Source organism: Sebastes fasciatus, chromosome 7 (assembly GCF_043250625.1).
Source record: "Sebastes fasciatus isolate fSebFas1 chromosome 7, fSebFas1.pri, whole genome shotgun sequence".
Taxonomy (NCBI): domain Eukaryota; kingdom Metazoa; phylum Chordata; class Actinopteri; order Perciformes; family Sebastidae; genus Sebastes; species Sebastes fasciatus.
Window position 1 is genome coordinate 18083715 of NC_133801.1, and position 23533 is coordinate 18107247.

Below are 23533 nucleotides of genomic sequence, written 5' to 3' on the forward strand. Positions count from 1 at the left end.
GAAGAGTGGAGAATCGATAAGATGAGAGCATAGAAACATTTGAAGATGTTAGGTCAGAGAACTACTACACATTTCAGAGCAACAATTATTTACTCAAGGTGACCTACTTCTAGAGAAGTAGTTGTTCATCAGTCTTTCTGGCCTTGTCCTACTTTGTCTCATAAGAGAATTCAATCAGGGAATCACAATGGAATAGGAAATTGAAAAATGTCTTATAGAGTTACAGCGACCTTTCTCCTGTACAATATCAAAATGCAGCACTGGTCCCAGGAGGCATATACTGAGATTATTTGACAAGTACACACGTTGAAAACAAGTAGGGCTAGCCCCTCTTAGTTGATTAGAAGACTTTGGTCTTAGAAATCTTTAAGATTTCTTTAGTCGATTAATTATTTATTTTAATGCTTTTTTTCCACGCTGAATGACACACACATCTCTGGTAAACACAAGATTTCTGAGAGATCTGTTGATAAAATCAACTAATCGATAACTCAACAAAATAGTATGAGTGTTAGTCGACTAATAATTTCTTTGGTTGAGGACACCTCTAAAAACAAGTATCTGTAATCAAGTAATTTGTACAAATACTGGAGATGCACTCTATGTACAGAACCTTTAGAAAATAGTCAACCTCCTTGACTTTTCAGACATTTTGTGGTGTTGTTGCCATTTGAAATGTGTTTCAGTCTACACAGTAACACAACAAAGCTAAAATATGTTTTTATAGATTTTGATGAAACTATTGAAAATGAATTGCACAAATCCCATTTACAGGGTTAAATACATTTTTACTGATTTACAGCATGAAATTGTTATAACATATACACTGTGATTGATAAGGTTAAAGGTCAATAGCAGTGATGAAATGATGATGCCATCAGGTGCTGAACTGTCTGCCTTGCAAAATTCCCCTACTCTGCTTTTGGGGGAGAAAAAAAAGCTTTTAATGAATTTGAATTTCTGACACTATGAATTTCAAGACACTTCCCACACAGATCAATCTCCTCTGTGCTTTTTACACACTTACAAATGCTCAAAGATGACATTATCACTGGGTGTTTCTGTTAAATGTTTGCTTTAATACATTTAAGTATACCTTATTAATTTCTTGTGAAATTACAACTGTGAGTTTGGTAGCAGTAGGGAAAAAGTTGCAGGACAGGTTTTTTAATGGGTCACAACTACAGTATATAAAGTGCATGAGGACATTGTACTCCATATTCCAAAGCAAATACACATGAGACACTGGCACCATCACATGTTTTTAGTAAAAGGATCAGACAAACCGATTAAAGGGGGCATATGTTAAAAGTCTAATAAAAAAAGACAATTCAAGCAAAAAATGTTGCAAGGATCACAGATTAGTCAGAGGGCATGTATTTAATCATTATTATTTACAGCTTTGAGTTCAACCATTTGTTTCACTGATGTGATATATATAGTTGTTTCTTTTTTATTCAAGTCTTTGTCCAAATACAAACTGTCAAACACAAACTACAGCTTCATAAACAAAGAAGAGGGCTACGCATCAAAATTGCAGACACATCTGCAAAACTCAAGACAGCTTCAGCGTGGTTTATTCAGAGAATCCCAGTAAGAGATGCAGTCTGCTGCTGCCCTCTGCTGACGATCAGCACACATCAGAGAAAAATCATAGCAGATGAAGCTGGAATGTCAACTGACCTCACACAGCCAGTGCAGTCTCACATTAAAGATGAAAAAGAAAAAAGAAAGAAAATGACAGGTATTGGGCTCTGAATACAAAAGCTGGCAAGTCAAACTGTTATTATTATTGTTTTGTTAAAATCATTTTCACTAAATTTAATTGATTTTTTTAAACCAGGCCCAGAAATGACATTTATCCATGATATATTGCTCATGCAATATAAATCAGCATTATAAAGACGTCAACAGTGCAGGTAAATAGAGAAAGTAAAATAAAAATAAGGGGTTTATAAAACACAAAAATAAGAATGAAATAGAAAATAAAATAATATACAAGAGCATATGGAGACAAAAAAAGTGTAAGGTAAAGTGACATATACTGATATACTGTAATACAATAGCAGCAGAGTCAGCAAGTCTATATTTACAGTGTACAACATGCATTCACTCCTTATGTGCATATTAATACACACGTGTATCTGTGTTTTTTTCTCTTCTATTATTATTACATTTTATTGCATTTATTTAAACACATTTTTTTATTATTTAATTTAACATTTTTTATTATTATTTTTATATGAATTTATGTGTGTATTTATTTACTTTAATTTAATTTTATGTTTCCTTTTATTATAGGTTAGATTTATTATCATTTAAATGTCATATACAGTATATCATATCACACTATTTTACTTAAATATATATTTATGTTGATGTATCATTATTATGTTTATAATTTTGCCTTTTTATCTACATGTACATTGGCAGTGTATTTTTCCTTTCTTTTAAATTTATTTTTCACACACGGATGGAAATGTTTATGTACCTAACATATTGCAACTGCACTGTAAATTAAGCATTTATTTTTCAATAAAGCAAATATTTATAAAAAAACAGTGTACACCAGACTGATGATATGAGTATATTAGTGTTTGTCTGTATTAATATAGAGATGTAATATAATATTGAATAGAATAAGATGCAATGCCCTTTTAACAAATGATGTCAAGTCTGTATGTCACAAAATATTATTCAGATATTATTTTAAAAATTAGATGCACTTTTCCCTATGTTTTCCCATAAAACGTGGAAGTAGTGTCTTATCTAATAGCTTATCTTCCTGTTACATAACTGTCAAGAATTATTTCCACAAATATTTACAGAGAATCTAGTTTAAACGTGGAAATATTACATAAATCTATTTCATTTCATTTCAAAATTTATTTCGAACTTGTAGAATAGAAGAATGATCATACCAACAAGTGGACAGTCAGAAAGAAGTAGTATTTACATACAATGAAAAGCGTAAGAAAAATAAATTGTCATCCCTTGATGCCTTGATTTACATATTCGAAAGGAGTGAGAAGTATAAACTTATTTAATCCCACCCCTTCTCCATGAGTCAATTATTAATTATTAACCAGCTTCCTTATTGAGCCATACGTACATATACTATAATTATTATTATTTATAATTATTCTAAATATAATTATTACCTTTAATCTGTGTCATACAGAAATATAAATTAATTACTGATATAATTATCCTTATCAAAATATAAATTTGTTATCAATCCAGAATACATTACTTATAATATAACTTAATCACTATACCACTTCATTACTTACATATTTATCTTAATCACATTGACTATTTGTTATCATTTCATACATGCGCAAATGATTATGTATAGTATACACTTTATAATATACATTATGCACATGCTCTTATTTAGTGGTTGCATATGTTCACTATCTATAACACACACAGATGACGCGCCGGCTCGTTTTGATGACGTTTACAATTTCAATTTACTGAGGAACTGCTGCCTCTGGGTTTCGAAGAAGCGATTTTTAATAACAAAAACACACACTTCTTCACTTCAAACAGGTAGGACAGCTCTCTGCATCGCTTCTAGACATTATAAAGACTTATAATACGCGATATCAATGTAATAGTGTATAGAAATGAAGCTGAAATAGAGTCGTGGTGACCTCATGAGACAGCTTAGCCTGCTAACTAGCTCACTAGCTACCTGATGCAGGACGGACACTGCTACTAGCGAGCTAACCAGGCTAGTCAGCTAACTAACTAGCGTCCAGTAGCTACAGCTGAGCTTAACAGGTGACAGGAGACAGTGTGAACTAGTGAAATAGTGGCTAGCTGCTCAAAGTAACACCAGTATGTGTGTGTGTAGCTGTGAAGGTGCTGAGCTGAAGTGATGGTAACCGTGACAACACGTTGTCACGTTAAGCTGCTGAAGGAGCTGCTCAAACAGTGACAGCCATATGTTAGTGTGTTCACTGCTCTGTGAGAGGCTGTGAGTTGTGTTGTTGATTCACATTTATCTGAATGTCATGCCCAAAAGTCGTGGGGGGGAAATATGTAGTGTGTAAGTAAATAAATCAAGTACAAACATCAGGATCAGCCTGCAAAAGAAGGCATTTATATTCAATGCAATGTAGAGTTGATATGAGGAGAAGGAGATAGGAAGATATTGCAAATAGGATGTGATAATGTGAGTAGATTGAAACAGTAATCTGATCAACATACTTTACTGGAAAATATCCAGCAGTTTATTGTGATCAGTGTCAATATGGTAAATAGGGAGATTGCAATATGGTAAATTAGGACAGTGCAATATGTTGCATCTGTGTAATATTGGGCTATTGTCTGTGCAATATGGGCAAGACGGTGCAATGCACTACCTGGGTGCAATACCTGCCATGGTGTGTGTGATAGTATGTGCCATTATGTATGTGGATAATAGTCGATTCCACACAAGACAGGGAAACAGTTTCACAGAAACAGATGTTTTAACACATACACTGTGTATGTGTTGAAACATCTGTTTCTGTGAAACTGTTTCCCTGTCTTGTGGGGAATCGTTTATTATTGTTGTTGATGCTGTTTTAATTTAGTGCTTGTAACTGCAGTTGCAGAAAAAATTTCCCCACGGGGACAATAAAAGTATATCTTATCGTATTTATAGAAACAGTGGAGCATGTCAGAAATTGTGAGGTAAAGAGACAGGACATGTTTTCAGAATTGCACATAAGGGGACTGCTGTAAAAAGTAGACAAGTGCGTGGAGGGCAGAAGACAGAATTTTGAAGACAACTGGACTGTAGGAACTGGGCAATGAGCGGCATTAAATCCCAGAGGCAGTAATAGATGGATGGATGGATGGACTTTATTAATCCCAAATTGGGAAATTCTTGTGTTTTATGATTAGATTATAGAGGCATTGCACAGGAACAGTAAATACACATATCAACACTAAGGATATATATCTATAGCATATCTATAGAAAACACAATATAAAATAATATATTAGAATACCAAACTACTACAACTAACATATAAAATATAAACATAGGATGACATACTATATACTAGGGCTGTCCCGAATAAAAAATGTTGGGCTTCGAAGCTTTTGGTGAGTAATATTCGAAGGTATTCAAAGCTTCGCTTCACAGCATGGCGCGGCATGTTCGTCTGTCTGTCTGTCTCCATCTGCCCCGTTTCAGTGCCCGGGATAGTTCCGCTCCTGCATTACTGTACACATACGCACCTCTACACACACCAAACAGTGATATCCGTCTGAGAATAACTAATGATAATTAATGTTGAAAATGAATAATGAGTAATTATTCCTTATTTCATGGGCTATTTTGGGATTCATACATTCTTATAACATACTTATATATAAAAAGTATAAGTATAGTGCAGTGTATATATAAAAAAAAAAAAAAAAAAAGCATTCAAATACTAATTTGGAGTTTGATTACCATGGCAATGGTCAAAGCTTCGAAGCATTAAAAATTAAATGAGGTAGTATATCGATGTGCAAATTCAACATGTGCAAGGTTATTGAAGGATCAAAACAGAATGGAGTGTGGTTGTGACAGAAACTATAAAGCTAAGAGATTCTGTTAGACACAGATGAAGTGTTGTAGAGTTATTGCTTTAGGCAGGGAAGATTTCCTGAATCGGTCCTTGTGACAGCAAAGCTGAATCAGTCTGTTAGAGAAAGAGCTCTGCTGTCTGTCCAGTAGGTGGTGGAGAGGGTGGTCAGAAGGATTATCCATAATGGATAACTGGTTGTTCAGTGTCCTCCTCTCAACCACAACTTCAAACGTGTCTGGTTTGCAGCCAAATACGGAGCCAGCCTTCTTAATCAGTTTATTAAGTCTGTTGGTGTCACCGGCTCCAATGCTGCTCCCCTAGCAGACTACATTGAAGTACAGTGTAGTGCACTGGCCTCAACAGACTAATAGAAGATTTCCGACATCTGGCTGCACACATTGAAGGATCTCAGCTTCCTCAGGAAATAGAGTCTGCTCATCCCCTTATATACAGCCTCAGTCTGTTGTCAATGTGGATGCCCAGGTACTTGTTATCTTTTAACTTGTTGTAATGCCACATCAAGGATGCCAAATGCCTTAAAACCTTAAGGAAAACAATGGCTCCCAAACATAATGTCCTGCCTTAACTTGGAGATGATGCGTTTCTCAGTCAGTGGCTCTGAGGAGAAATTCTATAACACCTGGAAACCATTTTCAACATAACAATGTGGAATATATTTGCCAAACCCTGGGAATTTTTGCTGAAAATTTAATTAAAAAAGATTTTGAAAAAAAAGAAAGAAAACCTCAAAGAAGATGAGGAAAATGCCCTACTGACCCGTAGGCACCTTTTCAATACAATGCTGACTTTAAACAACCCCCTTATAGAAAAAGAAGGAGAATTGCATGTATTATTTTACATATTGATAAGAAATAGGAACCTAATTTGTTTAAAAAAAAAAGAAGAAAAAAAAGTTGTGTAGCCAGGAGACTCAAGTTCCAGTTAATTTGAATGAAGTGATGATAAAAAAAAGCTGCCAAGCTGTTAATGATTAGGTATTGGAGGTGTGCAACTCTGTATTTTACTGTAAGGTTGAGGTGATGATGATAATAGTGGGACAATGATGAAAAAGGATGATGATTTCATATGTATGTAGGAATATGCTATACATGCTCACTAATCCCTTACTTGGATATTGTAAGTCATGTTCCATTGCCAATTAGCTGTTCTGTCTGCATCGCTCCTTAAGGCTGGGATCTTGGATGGAGTGAGTGTTGAGCCCCAATGAGATGACTGACCAGGGCAACAACAACCAGAACATCTCCCGTAACCCCTTCGCTGCCCTCTTCAGCTCACTGGCTGATGCCAAGCAGTTTGCATCAGGCCAGAAACCAGAACAGTCTGCTGAACCACCACGTGAGTAGAGTTACCAGAGCTACGTCAATGCTCTGATAAGAGTGTAGTCGATGCTTATTAGGAATGTCAGAATCAAAATGTAGTTCATAACAAAATGCATATGCATAAATACAGATATAATTTCAGTGTAAGAGATCCATCAGCAAGTATAGGTCATACTAACATCTGGCTTATTTTCCCCTCTGTATCTCGTATCACAGTGGAGGACTCAGGAGAGAGCCAGTCCGAGTCAGAAAACTCTGTGTCAGACAGCGTTGATGACAATGACGACTCCGTGGCAGAGATCAGCCGCTCCTTCCGGTCCCGGCAGGAGCTGTGTGAACAGCTCAATGTCAATCACATGATCCAGCGAATATATCTCATCACCCTGGACAACAGTAAGCAAAAGGAGGAAAATAATCAGACTTTGATCTGTAACTTATACCCCTTTCATACAGCATATGTGCGTAGGACGCATGTCTATTGAATATGTGTCGGGCCCATTAATATGAGACAGCTGTCACTGTGCCACTCTGCATTGAAGTTCCAAACTAAAGAGTTATACAGAATTATATTGAATAGTTGCCACATAACAAACAACACATTTTAACTTCTCTCCTTCTATCCATAGTCATGCTCCCTCTCTTGCTTGTCCACACAGATGGATTTGTCTATCTCTTTATACATCTCCATCTCTCTTTCCTTCTTCATTATTTCCATTTCTCACTTTTTACGTTCGGTTGAATTACATTTAAACATCATTATCATTACATTCATATTCACCTCCAATAGAAATGCCCGACCACCAAAGCCAGGCAGCTTTCAACTCGTGTCCAATCCATATCGGGAGGGTTGTGACCACCCCAGACGCTGGTTTGACCCCCGTCCCAGTGTAGGCCTGAATGGGGTACTACATAAAAAACTGCATATTGTGTCATAAGGCACAATGTAGAGTGCAAGCTGTTTTTTACTTTAAGCATACGTTTTTTGATTATGAACACTAATAACAAGGTTATCTCTGAAATTGTGTCATGTTTTGCTTTGGTCAATGACTGACCTAACCTGACCCGCCAGATGGTTTGTTGTTTATTTCTGGAAACAGTTTGGAAAAGGGCAGGCACTTTCAAAAAATACTTGGCAGGGGATTGGATGAACCATCTGTCAATCAAACTGTTGCCGAAGTCAGTAGGGAGTAGAGCGAAAACATCTTTTCCATTGAGAAAAGCCTTCAGTGCCGTTCTTTGCTCTTCTTTCAATGAAGAAACACTCCAGTTCTGATACATGTATGACTGATGCTATTGTAGTGTCTACGCGTCAAATTTTATGTTTCCAGTAAATACTGCAACAAATGACTCACCACCCTTTAAGACAGTCTCACTCTGAGCTGGCTGGGTCAGTCCACCACAGAGACCCCCTAAGGATGAGTCATGATTATCAGGAAATGCAAAACAAAAGTCCCCTTGTTTTCACATTATCACCTCAGTCTGAAATAAACCTGAGTAAATACTATACTATAATAGTACTATAATAATACTAATATGATTTGAGCAGACTTTATTTTAAGGCCCCTGGTTTTATTCAACCCTAGGTGACCCCAGTCTGAGAGGAGGTAATGGGATCCCCGCTCGCTGTGTTTACCTGGAGGAGATGGCTGCAGATCTGGATGGACAGGACTGGCTGGACATGGACAACATAGAACAGGTCAGATGTCATCACTCTGTTCTTCCCATGTCTTGTTTCTCTCCTCTCAATAAACCATTAAATGTTTGGTACAATTAATGAAGAAATGGCAACTTTAAAGCAACAGTATAGAAGCACAGTACTCCATGCCACCATTTTTTGATTGACTACGTTTCGATCCTGCTTACATCTTTATCATGTCAAAATGTTTGAAAAAGTGGAAACCACACCCACATTTATACATGAAGCACACTAATAGGCAAACAATCTCTATGTAGGTGTAGTTCATCCAAAACACCAGCGGGATAAAAAAAAAAAAATCCACAAACAATTCACAATTTGATAAAGTACATAAAAACAATATTGCAAAAGCCATACTTTTAATATCATGCTTCTAAATATCAAACATGTTGTTTTATGCCATATTCATCATCCCATATATCAGAAAATCCATCACTTGCATTACATTCAGGTAAAGGAAAAAAAGGAAATCAGAAATATTTAATACTTACAAAGTACAGTGAATTGGGTTTAAAACACCTTTCTAAATAAGTTATCTATATCAAATCCCAATATGGAAAAAAGACACATGTAACATTTTTTCATTTTTATAAATATGTATTTCAGAATATATAAATGAGCCAAAAGAGCCATCATAGTACAACCACTATTATTTGTTTTAGATAAAATGTTTGATCCCATACTCTTGATTCAGACCTCTGGGTGAGATTGTCTGGAGAGTGAAAATATAATAGCTTTCTCTTTGGAGTAAGAGGGTATTTAAATAGCCTCCTCTTCTTGGGAGATCTAACATGCCCAATGCCAATGCATCTCAGAGAGCCCATTGGGTGATTTGCCTCTCTGAAATGCACTGCCACCAGGCTACACTGATCCTGGTTTCGGATGCAGCTCCTGTGCTCTGCAATCCTGGTTTTTAGTGCTCTTTGTGTTTTCTTACTGACGCTGCTCTGATAGCTTCGTACCTACGTGATGTGCGTATAGTTAATCTCCTTCAACTTTAAAGCAACACCAACGCTTTGATTATGTAAGAAACGGACAAAGAAATTTAAGAAATCGCTTGATTGACATGAAGATTTTATTATTTTGGGTGCTTAGAAATGTATGTATGAATGTGAGTAAGCAGATGTGCTAAATGTTTGGACTGATTTTTTTCCTTCAGGCTCTGTTTAACCGTCTGCTGGTACTAGAGCCAGGAAACAACCTCATCTACATGACGTCATGCAGCGCTGTCAACCTGTCTGCTGACCGTGATGCTGGAGAAAAGTGTGCCATCCCTTACCTTTTCGCTTGTTACCAGAGGGCCAAAGAAGAGGTGCGAGTTTTTCTTTTCCTACAGGACTGTAATTGTAGCACTTTAATGCAACTATTTTCAGAGACTACCGGCTGTTAATAGACTATTCTCTGTAATTGGAACATAAAAATAACCCATGCTCTTTAATGATTCAGTGACTTGATTATCTGAACATTAGGTGACGAAGGTACCAGAGAAGTTACTGTCGTTTGCTGTTCGCTGTAAGAACCTGACAGTCTCCAACACACGGACGGTTCTGCTAACCCCAGAGATCTACGTCAGCCAGAATATCTATGAACAGCTTCTGGACCTGTTACTGGAAGCTTTCAACGGAGCACGTAGGTTCAGCTTCATTTCTCTCGTTGTCTTTGATAAAGCTTTGCCTAGAGTTTTCTCTTCTCAGTTTCTTACAAAGTCGCTGTGTTGCAGAGCCAGAGGAGGTGGTTGAGTTTGTGGAGGAGGTCATTACTGGCCTGCTCTCTGACCAAGAGGTCCGTACCTTCGAGGAGGTGATAGTACCAGTGTTGGATATCTTCCAGGGACGCATCAAAGACTTGGACCTGTGCCAGCCTCTCCTCTACTCCTACCTAGATGTTCTGCTCTATTTCAGCCACCATAAAGATATTGCCAAGGTCAGGACACACTCAGGGATGTTTGCAAATTATATCATAAATTTGCTTACTCGCAACAACTTTTAATATCAGTGCCCACTACTAATCAAGTAATATATGATAATATACATAATCATAATCGGATAATATGCAGTAATGGCATAATATTTCCCAGTGCTACCTAAACCTTTCATGCTTGTTTTTTTAGTGCTCTCAACTTTTCAAATCCTTCCACTTCTTTTTTTATTTTTAGGTATTGGTGGAACACACTCAACCCAAAGACCCAACTAATGGTTTGCAGTACCAGAAGACCCTACTGGGAGCAGTGATGAGTATCTCCTGCTTGTTAAAAACCCCAGGTGTGGTGGAAGGACATGGCTACTTCCTGAACCCGTCCCGCTCCAGTGCCCAGGAGACAAAGGTCCAGGAGGCCAACATCCACCAGGTAAACACATTGTCTGTATTTTGACGTTGCTGTTTTGTTTGCCTTTTTTTAGAAATTAAATCAGGCTGTCAATCAATTAAAATATTTAATTGCATGATTGTCCATAGTTAAAGGTCTTATTGATAACATTTTTATGTAGACAAATATTTAAAAATGAATAATATATCCACAGAGCTTTTAGAAAGTTGCCGAATAAAAGTATCACTTTTTATAAAAAAAAATGTATTATGATTGTGAATTAATCATTTAAAAATTTGTTGGGTCCAAAATTAATGTTTTATTTATCTCTGTGGAAGATATCTGACGTTTGGTTCCCACTTCTAACAAGGTGTGACATCTAGTGGCTGAATGTTATCAATATTATCAATAGCACCTTAAATACCATTTTTTATCTGTTTAAAATGTACCTCAAAGGGAGATTTGTCAAGTATTTAATACTCTTATCAACATGGGAGTGGGCAAATATCCTTGCTTTATGCAAATGTATGTATATATTTATTATTGGAAATCAATTAACAACACAAAACAATGACAACTATTGTCCAGAAACCCTCACAGGTACTGCATTTAGCATAACAAATTTGTTCAAATCATAACATGGCAAACTGCAGCCCAACAGGCAACAACAGCTGTCAGTGTGTCAGTGTGTTGACTTGACTATGACTTGCCCCAAACTACATGTGATTATCATAAAGTGGGCATGTCTGTAAAGGGGAGACTCCTACCCATAAAACCCATTTTCAGGTCAAGGGACTTCTTTGAAAATGGCCATGCCAGTTTTTCCTCACCAAAATTTAGCTAAAGTTTGGAGCGTTATTTAACCTCTTTCACGACAAGCTAGTATAACATGGTTGGTACCAATGGATTCCTTAGGGTTTCAAGTTTCATATAATGCCAGTATCTTCACTATCTTCTTCTTCTAGCTTTAAAATTGAGCCTGCTACAATCTCCGAAAGAATGAATAGTAGCCATTGCGTTCATCGCATTAACTTTGACAGCCCTAAAATACAACCAATAAATGTTTGTCAATCAACAAATGTCTCAGGGCTAATGATGTTTGCTCCCCTTGTGTTGCAGTTTATGGGTCAGTTTCATGAGAAGCTGCACCAGATCTTGAAAAACTTGCTCCAGCGATCTGGCGAGACGCGCCACTTGCTGCTCTCGTGGTTGGGCGGCTGTCTGCAGGCCAACGCCGGCCGTGCCAAGATATGGGCCAATCAGATGCCGGAGATCTTCTTCCAGATGTACGCTTCAGATGCATTTTTCTTAAACTTGGGTGCGGCACTGCTAAAGCTGTGCCAGCCCTTCTGCAGGCCACGGTCGCCCAAACTGCTCACCTTCAACCCCACCTACTGCGCCCTCAAAGAGCTGAGCGAAGAAGAGAAGCACAATCGCAATGTGCACGTAACAGGTTTGTGAAAATGAGTGTCAATAACCCTTCCCTTTTACCATTTTGAATACATTATTTCATCATTTGTATGTATCATTAGTAATGTAGCAGCTCTGGTATTTGTTTTGCTTTTATAAGTGGGCTAATAGCTGTTTTTGTATAGCAGCTCTTTTAATAGCAGCAGGATTTTCCAAGAGGATACATTACATTTGATGACTAAATGATTCCCATTGGCTTCTACCAGGTCTCGACAAGGAAACCTGTCTGATCCCTGTGCCCCCTCAGCAGCCGGTGGAATCTGCACAGTCCTACAGCCTGCTGACTGAAAACCTCATCCTCACACAACTCACCATGCATCTTGGCTTCCACAGGTACATACCTTCAAACAAGCAACAACACAACTTCCATAAAGATGTTAAAGAGAGTATCCGTTTCACAGATCTCGCAAAAATGTAGTGTATTGTATATTCCTCACTACACTGTATGTCATCATTAACCCGTGTTGTCTTGTTCTGATTGTGTCCATGCACCTTTGCACATGCATAATGTGCAGACTCCACGAGCAGATGGTGAAGATGAACCAGTCCCTCCACCGGCTCCAGGTGACGTGGCAGGAAGCCCAGCGATCGGGCAGCCCGATGTCGGAGCAGCTCCTGGAGCAGTTTGAGCGTCTGATGATTGTTTACCTGTCAACCAAAGCTGCCACCACGCAGCCCGCCATGCTGCAATGCTGCCTTAACCTCCAAGCTTCCACGGCCGCTCTGCTGGTTCAGCTTGGTATGGGGAACCAGGGGCCTGAACATGTAGCACTCAGTTTCCCCCTGCCCACCCTACAGAATTCTGTGCTCTGCTATGTACCAGGTAGGTCAGATCTTCCACTACACTACAAATACAGTGGAACAGAAAGCACAACTTTAGCTTTGATTGTCAGACTGAACCAATCTTCCTTCTTTTTCTCATGCTTGAATTGGTTCAGGTTTATTAATTGTTCGTGTTTTTTTACCTCCTTGGAGCATGTGAAACAGTGTGTTGTGTTAACAAATGCTGCCCCTGCCACATAATAGTTGATAGAAACATAATTTGAATGTAAAAGTATTTTTCCCCTGATGTTAAGACACCTTTCCAGCATGTAATTAATGATATTTCAAACCATTTTATTGTCAATAATAATTTTTTAATTATGAGTTCATAAAATGCTGCAGGGTTCAGGCTCAGGTCATATGAAAAATGTAAAATACCTTTAGACCTCATATTTAAATCTCTAACTCTGGGTTGTATACAGCCGAAACTACAAAATGTTTTGAATTGACTGCAGCTGTGCATGCAAGGAAGTGGTTAGTCACTCGTAGTACAATAATTCATTCATGCTGAACATTCCTTCATATGATAGTCATTACTTAAGTGTACCTTTTGTCTGTCAGAGTTTTTTGCAGAGAACTTGGGAGATTTTTTCATCTTCCTGCGTCGATTTGCGGACGATGTTTTGGAGACTTCTGCAGAAAGCCTGGAGCAGATTCTTAACTTCATCACTGTCTTCATGGGTAACGTAGAGAGGTACATGACTTTATCTATCATGTCAGTGATCGTGATTGGTTGAAAGGACGAATTGTGAGGCCCAATGATTGCAGGCCATCTTGGAATTGTTGCTTCAATCCCGTCTGTCCTGTATGCACCAAAGGATGAAGAACCCTCATTTAAGAGCAAAGCTCGCAGAGGTCTTAGAGGCGGTGATGCCCCACATGGAGCCGGTGGCTTCTGGTGCTGCTCAGCCAATCGTGTTCCAGCGAGAGAGAGTCTTCTGCTCCTATAGACATGCATCTCATCTGGCCGAGGCCCTCATCACTGTGTTTGTAGACATTGAATTCACAGGTATTGTATTCCTCCCAAGTTTTGACTTGTTACTGCTCGTTGTAGATGGAAACAGTGTTGAACTGTATTGGATGAAGTCAAATTCAGATTGCTTAACCCCTTTAAAAAGAAGATCGTTGTTTGCATGATCCTGTTTAAATCGATGTAAAATATAAACCATGATACCTAGAGTATTCATTCTTTTTGAAGCCTAAAGCTAAGGCTTCTGTCTTTCGCGTTATCCCGATGTATGCTTGTAATGATGTAATTACGCTACGTTACGTAACGTGTGGAACGTAACTAAACTATCAAAACACCTTTGCACTTGATATGCTCATAAAAATGAGCATATCTCAAAAAAATGTGCATAGTTCAAATAACGTGTTAAGAAATGTTTCTACATTTAGAAATCTTTTGTATCAATTTGTTTTGTGTGTTTATTTAGTAACATTTTATGAAAAAACATGTCTGATTTTTATACTTTTTTAATTTATGACACAATTTCAATACTGTTATCAATTATTATGGTTTATTGACCTGCATAACCTTTAAGCGTAGGCTGATTTTAGGCAAATTTTAGGGATATGAAGCATTGGAAGATATTCCAAGAAATGACATCACAATGAGCAAAAAATACCCGTGGACCATTTCTATTGTAGAGTTCAAAGGGTTATCAGATGCTGTCTCAAGTATGCACACTTGAAACGAGTAAAAAGAACCTGATTAAAGGCCGTCTTTGATTAAAACGGTCAGAATCAGAAATAAAAGAATTGACTCTTGGGATCATTCTGGGGCTTTTTCTGGTCAGGTGAAGAGGTTGGGTTGTGTGTGAACACCTGTGTGTGTTCAAGATAATGATCAAGATAAGGAGAGAAGCTGGATGAGGTTAAAACAAATAGAAGGTAGATATATTTTATTTAGTTTTCCTCCTTTTTTTTACAGGTGATCCTCATCAGTTCGAACAGAAATTCAACTACAGAAGACCCATGTATCCCATCCTCAAGTACATGTGGGGCAAAGAGAGTTACAGAGAGAGTATCAAGGTAATAAGAAACTGGTGTCTTCATGTGGTTGCTGTGAGACTGTTTGGATGCATCTGATAATCTCAATCGTGTTGCCTGCTGTCCCAATAGCTAGAAAGTAACTCCTTAAATCCCTTTCTTAAAGAATAGTCTCACCTAAAAATTCACTCATAAAAATCTTAATCAAGATGATGAGGTGTATTTACGAAGTTTATGATCAGGCAACTTCATCAATAACAGACATTGATTTTTGATGAGCACCAAATAAACTCCTACAGAAGGTATCCGTTGTTCCTCATTTTCACCTCATCTCATTCAAATTGTTGCCTATTGTGAGAGGAGTAGTAGTGAGGAAAGGTTGAGGAATAGGGGAGGAAAGAAAATGGATGGACTGGTAAACTGTCCAGGATGTTTCATTATATTTCAATCAATGCATGCCCAGATTGGCTTTGGTCCCTTGTGACCCACAAAAGCCACAAGTGTAAAGGCAGTATAATGAATGAGGGCAGAAACAGGCATGCATGGTTCATTACCAGATGATTATCATAGGGAAACTGTAGATTATTAAGCAGATTGATCCCAATGTGCTCTTGATTCAGTTTGATATCTCTTGTTTCAGTATTTGGCGACCTATGCATCTGAGAACCTGGAGGCCATGAACCCCCCTCTGTTCCTCAGGTTCCTCAACTTACTGATGAACGATGCCATCTTCCTGCTGGACGAGGCTATTCAGGTAAGATCATCCTTGCATGCAAAACTTTACACCAATTTTGGCAAATAAGCTTTTCCATCACATTACTATTACGTAGCATATATTGTAAACTACCATTATGTTTTCACATGTGTTTGTCTGGTGTTTATTAAATGTGTTACTTTGCATTTAATGGATGGTAAAGGTTAACTTTCCATTAGCAAAAATCACAAAATACTGTAAACGGGGGGATTTGGCTCAGATTTTGTCAACTATGGGGGTATAAACTTGCTTGCCAGTTGTTAATTTATTTAATTCCTTGATACTAATAACCTGTTTATTATTTTAGCTGTGTTTTTTTTTTAGCAGTAGTCCGTTTTGTTGTCTAGCTAAACTTAAAAATAAGTCTGTCTTTTTATCTTGTAGTACCTGAGTAAAATCAAGGTTCTGCAGTTGGAGCGGGACCGAGGGGAGTGGGAAGGCCTGGCCCCAGATGCCCGAAGAGAGAAAGAGTCCAGCCTACAGATGTTTGGACAGCTGGGACGCTTCCACAACATCATGTCTAACGAGACCATCGGCACACTGGCCTTCCTCACCTCAGGTCAGGCAGAAAAAGATTTGATTCTTCATATTGATCCATTTAAAGTTTGTCTTCATCCGTCCCATGTTTGTTTTTCTTTTATCGTTTTCCTCATTTCCAGAGATCACGGGGATCTTTGTGCACCCCTTTCTGGCTGAGAGGATCATCTCCATGCTGAATTACTTCCTGCAGCACCTGGTGGGTCCTAAGATGGGGGCCCTTAAAGTCAAGGACTTCAGTGAGTTTGACTTCAAGCCCCAGCAGCTTGTTTCTGACATCTGCACCATCTACCTGAATCTGGGGTATGTTGTGAACACTCCACTTTGTGGAATTGTGAAATAAGCTGTAAAAAGCATTTAACAGACTCTCTATTTTATATTTTCTTGTTTCCTCATGTTTTTATTGGTGCCATATCCTCTGGAGAAGAAATACTATGGCACATTGCCGTGTATGATCCCTCTTGTGGTTTCCGATTTTAAAAAATGTTTGTTTCTGTCTTTGGCAGTGATGAGGAGAATTTCTGTGCCACAGTCCCAAAGGATGGACGATCGTACTCCCCTATCCTCTTCTCCCAAACAGTTAGGGTACTGAAGAAGATAAACAAGCCTGGGGACATGATTGTGGCTTTTGGACTCATTGCTGACAAAATAAAGGTATCATTTGACTTGGAAACTATTTGCCAGATAACATTAGAATTCATATTTTATCTTTGTTTTTATGAATATATGAAGTGTTCACTGTGGTGAATACAGATGGAAACCATAGACTGTATATAAAGATGGACGACATGACAGCTTCTCAAAAGTGAAGCCAAAACATCTCAATCGCCCGCGGAGGCTCTGGAATTGTGCGAGAGAGGAGATGTAACTCAACTTTATACAACCGTCACGAGTCTGTGTAATAGAACCTGTCAATTTGATCATCAATGTAGTTATAGATAGTTAGTTGTTGTGTGTTTCTAGCCAAACAGCCACCGTGGTGCTAATGTAGCAGCTAGATGACTCAAGCTAACAAGCTACAGTCGTGCTTGGCTCGTGATTGGCTCGGGCGGGACCTTGATACCGCGGCTCCAGACCCCCAATCAGTACTGCACTGACTCTGACTCCTAATGACGTCAAAATCTCAAGATGGCAGCCCCAGTATCTGCGATATTTTGGCTTCACATTTGTTCAGTGGGAGGAAGTGGCGACGCGTCGTCCATCTTTATATACAGTCTATGTTGGAAACACTCAAAACGTTTGTTGTCATCGTGCCTCTGTTTTAGTCTCATGCAGACAGACAGCAGCAGGAAGAGGAGACGTATGCAGACGCCCCAGATGAGTTCCTGGATCCTATCATGTCCACTTTGATGCTCGATCCTGTTCTTCTCCCTTCCTCCAATGTCACAGTCGACCGCTCAACTATAGCAAGGCACCTCCTCAGGTTAGTTACTTCCTACAAAGCACCGAGATTCTCTTGAGATTATTATCATTTAGATTATTCACATTTGTCTTTTCTGTGAGCAGGGAAATTGAGATATCTGTGTCTTTATTGTAATCTACTGTAACCTGATTAACCCTTAGAGACCCATTTAGAGCCATTTTTGTCTTTTTTAGGGTAGTACAAGTGGTCTTTAGGGGGATATAGCAGGAGACTCGTGGGTACCCATAGAACCCATTTTCATTCAAATATCTTGAGATTAGAGTTCAAGAGACCTCTTTGAAAATGGCCATGCCAGTTTTTCATTTGCCAAAATTGAGCCTAAATTTAGAGCGTTATTTAACCTCCTTCCCAACAAGCTAGTATGACATGGTGGGTACCAATGGATTCCTTAGGTTTTTCTAGTTTCATATGATGCCAGTACAGAAGACAGTAAAGTTGGTCGGGCTCGCCAGCGACCTGTGGGTCTCAGAGGGTGTCGCTATTACTGAACAGTCAGAAATTAAACTTGTGAATAAGATGTATACACAAAAACTTGGTGTGCTAGAGTCAAATAAGTAACCATTTATTAATGATGTCATTCTCACAGTGACCAGACAGACCCTTTCAACCGCAGTCCTCTAACCATGGACCAGATCAGGCCAAACGAGGAACTCAAACAGCAGATCTTACAGTGGCTGGATAAGCATAAGCAGGAGAGGCTGCAGCTGGGACCCAGTGGCTAGCCATGATCCCTCGCTGTGATAAACAATGACTGCATCCCTGCTTTCCTTCCCGGCTCACATCTCGCGTGCTCCTCTGCTTCTTGGCTAATCCATGGTGTGCTTGCCTCTGTGGATTTCTTCTGACTCCTCCGGTCAGACTGACATTGCATTAGCCTTTTCTTGCAGCCTTCACGCTCAGTGGATTCTCCCTGTGACGGCAGTCCAGGCAAACTGTAGCCCACCGGCTGGTGACAACTTCAAAATACATACCGATCCACACAGTAGCTGTTCGACTCCCATGATGCCCTACGGTAACATAAGTAGGGTGATACAACCGCTGGTTCCTCTCTCCCTGAATACTGTGTATTAATTGGTTATTATTACAATCAGAACTGTGGCCAGAAGTATCAGCTTCAACAGGACTTGTTGAATGTACTGTATGAACTCCTGACAGACCAGCTGGCCCTAACCAGGTTTTATACTGCAAGGTAAGTATTTTTGGGGAATTCTTAAGGTTGAACATGGATGGAATTGTTTATGATTTCACCTTCATGAAGAATACATTATCCACTGCCTTTTAAAGTTCTTGAACACCCTACATTTCAGCAATTTTGGTTAAATCTCAAGCAGCATTGTAAATAGAATTAGCAATTAAAGGCAAGGCGCAGGTAAAACTGAATTTAATTGTGTGTGATTTCTTATTTTAGTGGAAATAATCTAGATTTACTTGGAGATGATCAAAATCTTGTTCACTGTAATAAGATACCCGAAGCACAAAACCATACAGTGTACACTTCTTCTGCATTTTAACATATATATATAGTAGATAAGTGTCTTTGCATCTTCAAGTGCACCTGCCTTTAATTAAGCACTAATTAAAGACCTTGTTAGGACCGGAGAGCTTGCTAACTAGTAGGTTGTTGGATATAAGGATTTAAACTGTTTCAGTTACTAAACAATACTTACACTGATGTGAACCACATTTTAGGATGCAGTACATGCAAAACCTAAAAATGACAGAATGCTTACAAAAATTGCTTGATTGTTGAGCGTGGTATTGATGGACACTAGTGTTTGGTGTGCCTCAGCGGTAACATTAATACTAATTGACAGCAGTGTGATGGGCATCGCGAATGTTTAGTCCTTGGAAAGACATTTTGCTCGCAATTTGTCTCAATTTGATTGATTTATGTTAGAAAGCTCAATTCAGAGCTACTGAAGACATAATGCAATTATTTTCTTTCACCGGCTGAGTAGCTGAGTGAACTGATCCTCGTGTTTAACATCTGTGAAGTGCCCCTTTGAGACATTCAGCAGTGATCATGGACACAAAGTGACTGCTCCTGGCACAAAAAGGCAAGAAGATCCCATCTTCTATCTTCTTAATTAAACACCGCTTTTGATTTCAAATTTTGATTACTCAAACTGGATTAAAACATGGTGGATGTTTTTGAAATGTTATCAAATGTTTCCTAAACTGTCCAACAAAGTCAGACTGACTAAATCGGAGGTGAAAAATAAGCCATGCAGTTGCAGAACCAGGCTTCATAATATATATATAATGCCTAGTTTTAATAAAAAATTTAGAGAGGTGGCAAATCGAAATAATTTGCTGATTTGTCTGGTGCATCTTTGACTTATCTGAATGGCTTCTCAGGTTTCCAAACTCAAATCTTGCGGTGAAACATGAGCTTGTAAACTGTACTCTTGCTAGTTTATTTCAAATATGATTAAAGACCACAATATTTTCTCAATTTACTCATATAAACCCCTAATTTTTCTTCAATTTTAAGGTCTTTACAATGACCACATCTCTTGTCATTGAACCAAAAAAAGCGCCAAAATATGGGGTGTTCAATAACTGATCTGCAGTGTATATAACAATCATTGTCATCCTTTGAATTAACATTCGCCAGATTAACTGATGTACCCTGATCTAGCATTTTGAACAGATTCTTTTGTTGTGTGCAAGCATAGTGTATTAACATGGCAAACAAATGATCAATAGAATCGGTGCCTAAAACCAAGAGCCTTGCAGTAAATGTCAGCGAATGAGGATCTGACTTGTTTCATACTCTTAAGAGACATAATTATGAGTTTGTTTCTTTAGGGCATACGGGAAGCTGTGGGTAGAATATAAAAGAAAGAAGATCAGAAAAAGATGGCCTGTTTTTGAGTAGCTTTTTGAATTAAAGTGTTTTGATTCAAAATCAAGTGTGGTTGTATAAAATGGTAAAATGTGAGAGAAAGATGTATTTGTTGGCATGCCCTCATACTGTATGTTGAATATCTACCACCTGAATGATTACATGGGTTAAATTATAATGCAATATTTTGGTTTTAATTGTGATTATAAAATGTTTATTTTGGATGTACAGTATGATTAAGAAATAAAACTAATGTGTGTTATATAAGACATTGTTATGATCTCTTTCAGAAATATGACAGTTCAGGGCAGTACATAATATCAGTCGTGAATTGGATAACAAACAGAAAAAAGAGGATCTCAAGAGACATTTTGTCTGAAGGACCACATGAATGTCAGATTTTATCTTCCTTTAATAATATCAACTGCATCTCTGTTTTTTGTAGCACACACAAGTCTCTTAACTTGCACTATATTGTGTCTCTAGGTCACTTCCACACAGCTTGTATAGTAGTGATGTCTGTATGTCAGGAAATCTCAGCAACTATATGTGAAATTCTTTAGAGCCAGAGCCCCCCGTGTACTGTATGTACTAATAATTCTTACATGGCTTTAAGAGCTCAAACAAATTTGTTTTGGGCCATATGAGCTCCCATCTTTGTGCATGAAGCCGCTGTTCCTTGTTGTAACTTGCACATCTAGTTATAACACGACCTGTCCAGGGTGTACCCCGCCTTTGCCCAATGTCAGCTGGGATCAGCTCCAGCCCCCCCGCGACCCTGAATAGGATAAGCGGTTACAGATAATGGATGGATGGATGGTTATAACACTAACTAATTCAGTTGTCCTGAATATGATTATGACTTTCAGTATTGTACATTTATTACATATAAGTAAACTGTAGTTTAAAGGTATAGTGTGTAGGATTTGGCGACATCTATTGGTGCGATTGTAACCAACTGAGTACCCCTCCTCTCACTCTACCCTTTCCGTAGCGAGAGCCTTTTGTGTTTTTACATTAAAAACGTTAGAAAACTGTTAAAACTGAATATAGTGCAGGGTAACAGCTGTGATACAGGACTATTAAAAAAGTGAATATAGGGCAGAACAGACTGTCTTATAGTGGGGCAACAGAGCAATACTCTTCCCAGGGGTGCAGAATTCAATGCACAACACCCCCTGCCTGCATAAATACAGGTTACTATTACTATATGCTCCATGCATTTTCACAGAAGTTTTTAAAAACACAATTTCTCTTGTAAAATGTGGTGAGTATGGGTGGTGTTTTTGGGAGTGCATGGGGCATCAGCAGAGCAATACTCTTCCCCAGGGGTGCATAATTCAATGCACAACACCCCTGCCTGCATAAATACAGGTTACTATTACTATATGCTCCATACTTACGAGGTGGTGAATACCACATGAGGGGGGCGTTTATATGGACTCAACTTGTCAACATGGTAAACACCACCCCATTTGAAGGCACCAGTAGTTTAACTAGTCTTTTTTGTAGTTTATTGTTAATTACTTCATTCCTGTTAATTACTATGTATGTGCAATAACTCCAAATAACTTTTTTTTCTCCACATCAATCCTATTGATTCTGAAAACAACTTGTGTTCGGGTCAGTACAGAACAGACCTGGTTCATGCATTTTCACAGAAGTTTTTAAAAACACAATTTCTCTCGTAAAAAGTGGTTAGTATGGGTGGTGTTTTTTGGGATAGATAGATAGTAACTTTATTGATCCCGAGGGAAATTCAAGTTTCCAGCATCACAGTTCCATAGTGCTAAACATGTTAGTAAAAAGGCAGTAAAAAAGTTAGTTGTACAAAGTACAAGAAAATATACCAGATATAAAAATACAAGGAGATGAAGAAAACTGTTAAAACTGAATATAGTGCAGGGTAACAGCTGTGATACACGACTATTAAAAAAGTGAATATAGTGCAGAAGAGACTGTTAAAAAGTGAATAATGAGCATATACTGTATATTTGTATTCTGGGGGTATCGTTCCTATGCAGAGGGTAGTTTAGTTTATTTATTGACTACACTGAGGACGTTTTATATTTTAATAATTTATTTATCTCTTGTGTTAAGTTGAATGTGCTACTTATTTTGTACTGTATTACCTTGTGCATTTTCTACCTTTTTTTCTTTTCTTAAAGCTGACTTGGTGTAAACTGCTCAGAATTCCAATGTACTTAGGTGCAAATGGCAAATAAACCTCTTAAATATTGAATCTTGAACATAGTGCAGAAGAGACTGTCTTATAGTGGGGCAGCAGAGCAATACTCTTCCCAGGGGTGCAGAATTCAATGCACACAACACCCCTGCCTGCATAACTACAGGTTACTATTACTATATGCTCCATGCAATTTTTGCTTTTTGTTTTATACTTTATACTTATTTTTTCCCTTTTTATCAAGGCTGTTTTCATATATGCAATCCACTGTTGGTAATTACAACAGTCTATGAACCAACTTTTAAGTAAATGAGCTTACAGACAAACCCATCAAGTACACTAGAGAAAACAACCTCAACATCCAAAACCAAAACACAATCAAGAAAAGAAATAGCAATAATAATAATGACAAAAAGACAGAGTAGAGTTAAAAAAAAAAAAACACATAAAAAAAAAAAAAGTCTTATAGTTTCCTATTACATTATCTTGGGAGTTTTGGCTGCAGCTTATAATAAAAAGCTTTTCACTTCCCTTGTTTAAGGGAAACCACACTGCACAGCTATAACGGTCTTCCTTGTGATTCAAGTGCGA

The 23533-nt window shown here is 38.2% G+C and overlaps 1 protein-coding gene across 1 annotated transcript; it reads left to right on the forward strand.

Moving 5' to 3' along the window:
• Nucleotides 1-3434: 3434 nt before the first annotated feature.
• Nucleotides 3435-19440, forward strand: ube4a (ubiquitination factor E4A (UFD2 homolog, yeast)). The gene is made up of 20 exons (XM_074641989.1): nucleotides 3435-3555; nucleotides 6763-6929; nucleotides 7130-7306; nucleotides 8497-8609; nucleotides 9769-9921; nucleotides 10079-10238; nucleotides 10330-10532; nucleotides 10765-10956; nucleotides 12034-12367; nucleotides 12591-12717; nucleotides 12900-13207; nucleotides 13768-13900; nucleotides 14025-14215; nucleotides 15137-15237; nucleotides 15836-15949; nucleotides 16334-16508; nucleotides 16609-16789; nucleotides 16993-17140; nucleotides 17752-17909; nucleotides 18496-19440. Exons 2-20 carry the CDS (start codon nucleotides 6803-6805, stop codon nucleotides 18629-18631), a joined length of 3231 nt encoding a protein of 1076 aa, XP_074498090.1. The 5' UTR covers nucleotides 3435-3555; nucleotides 6763-6802; the 3' UTR covers nucleotides 18632-19440.
• Nucleotides 19441-23533: the final 4093 nt, after the last annotated feature.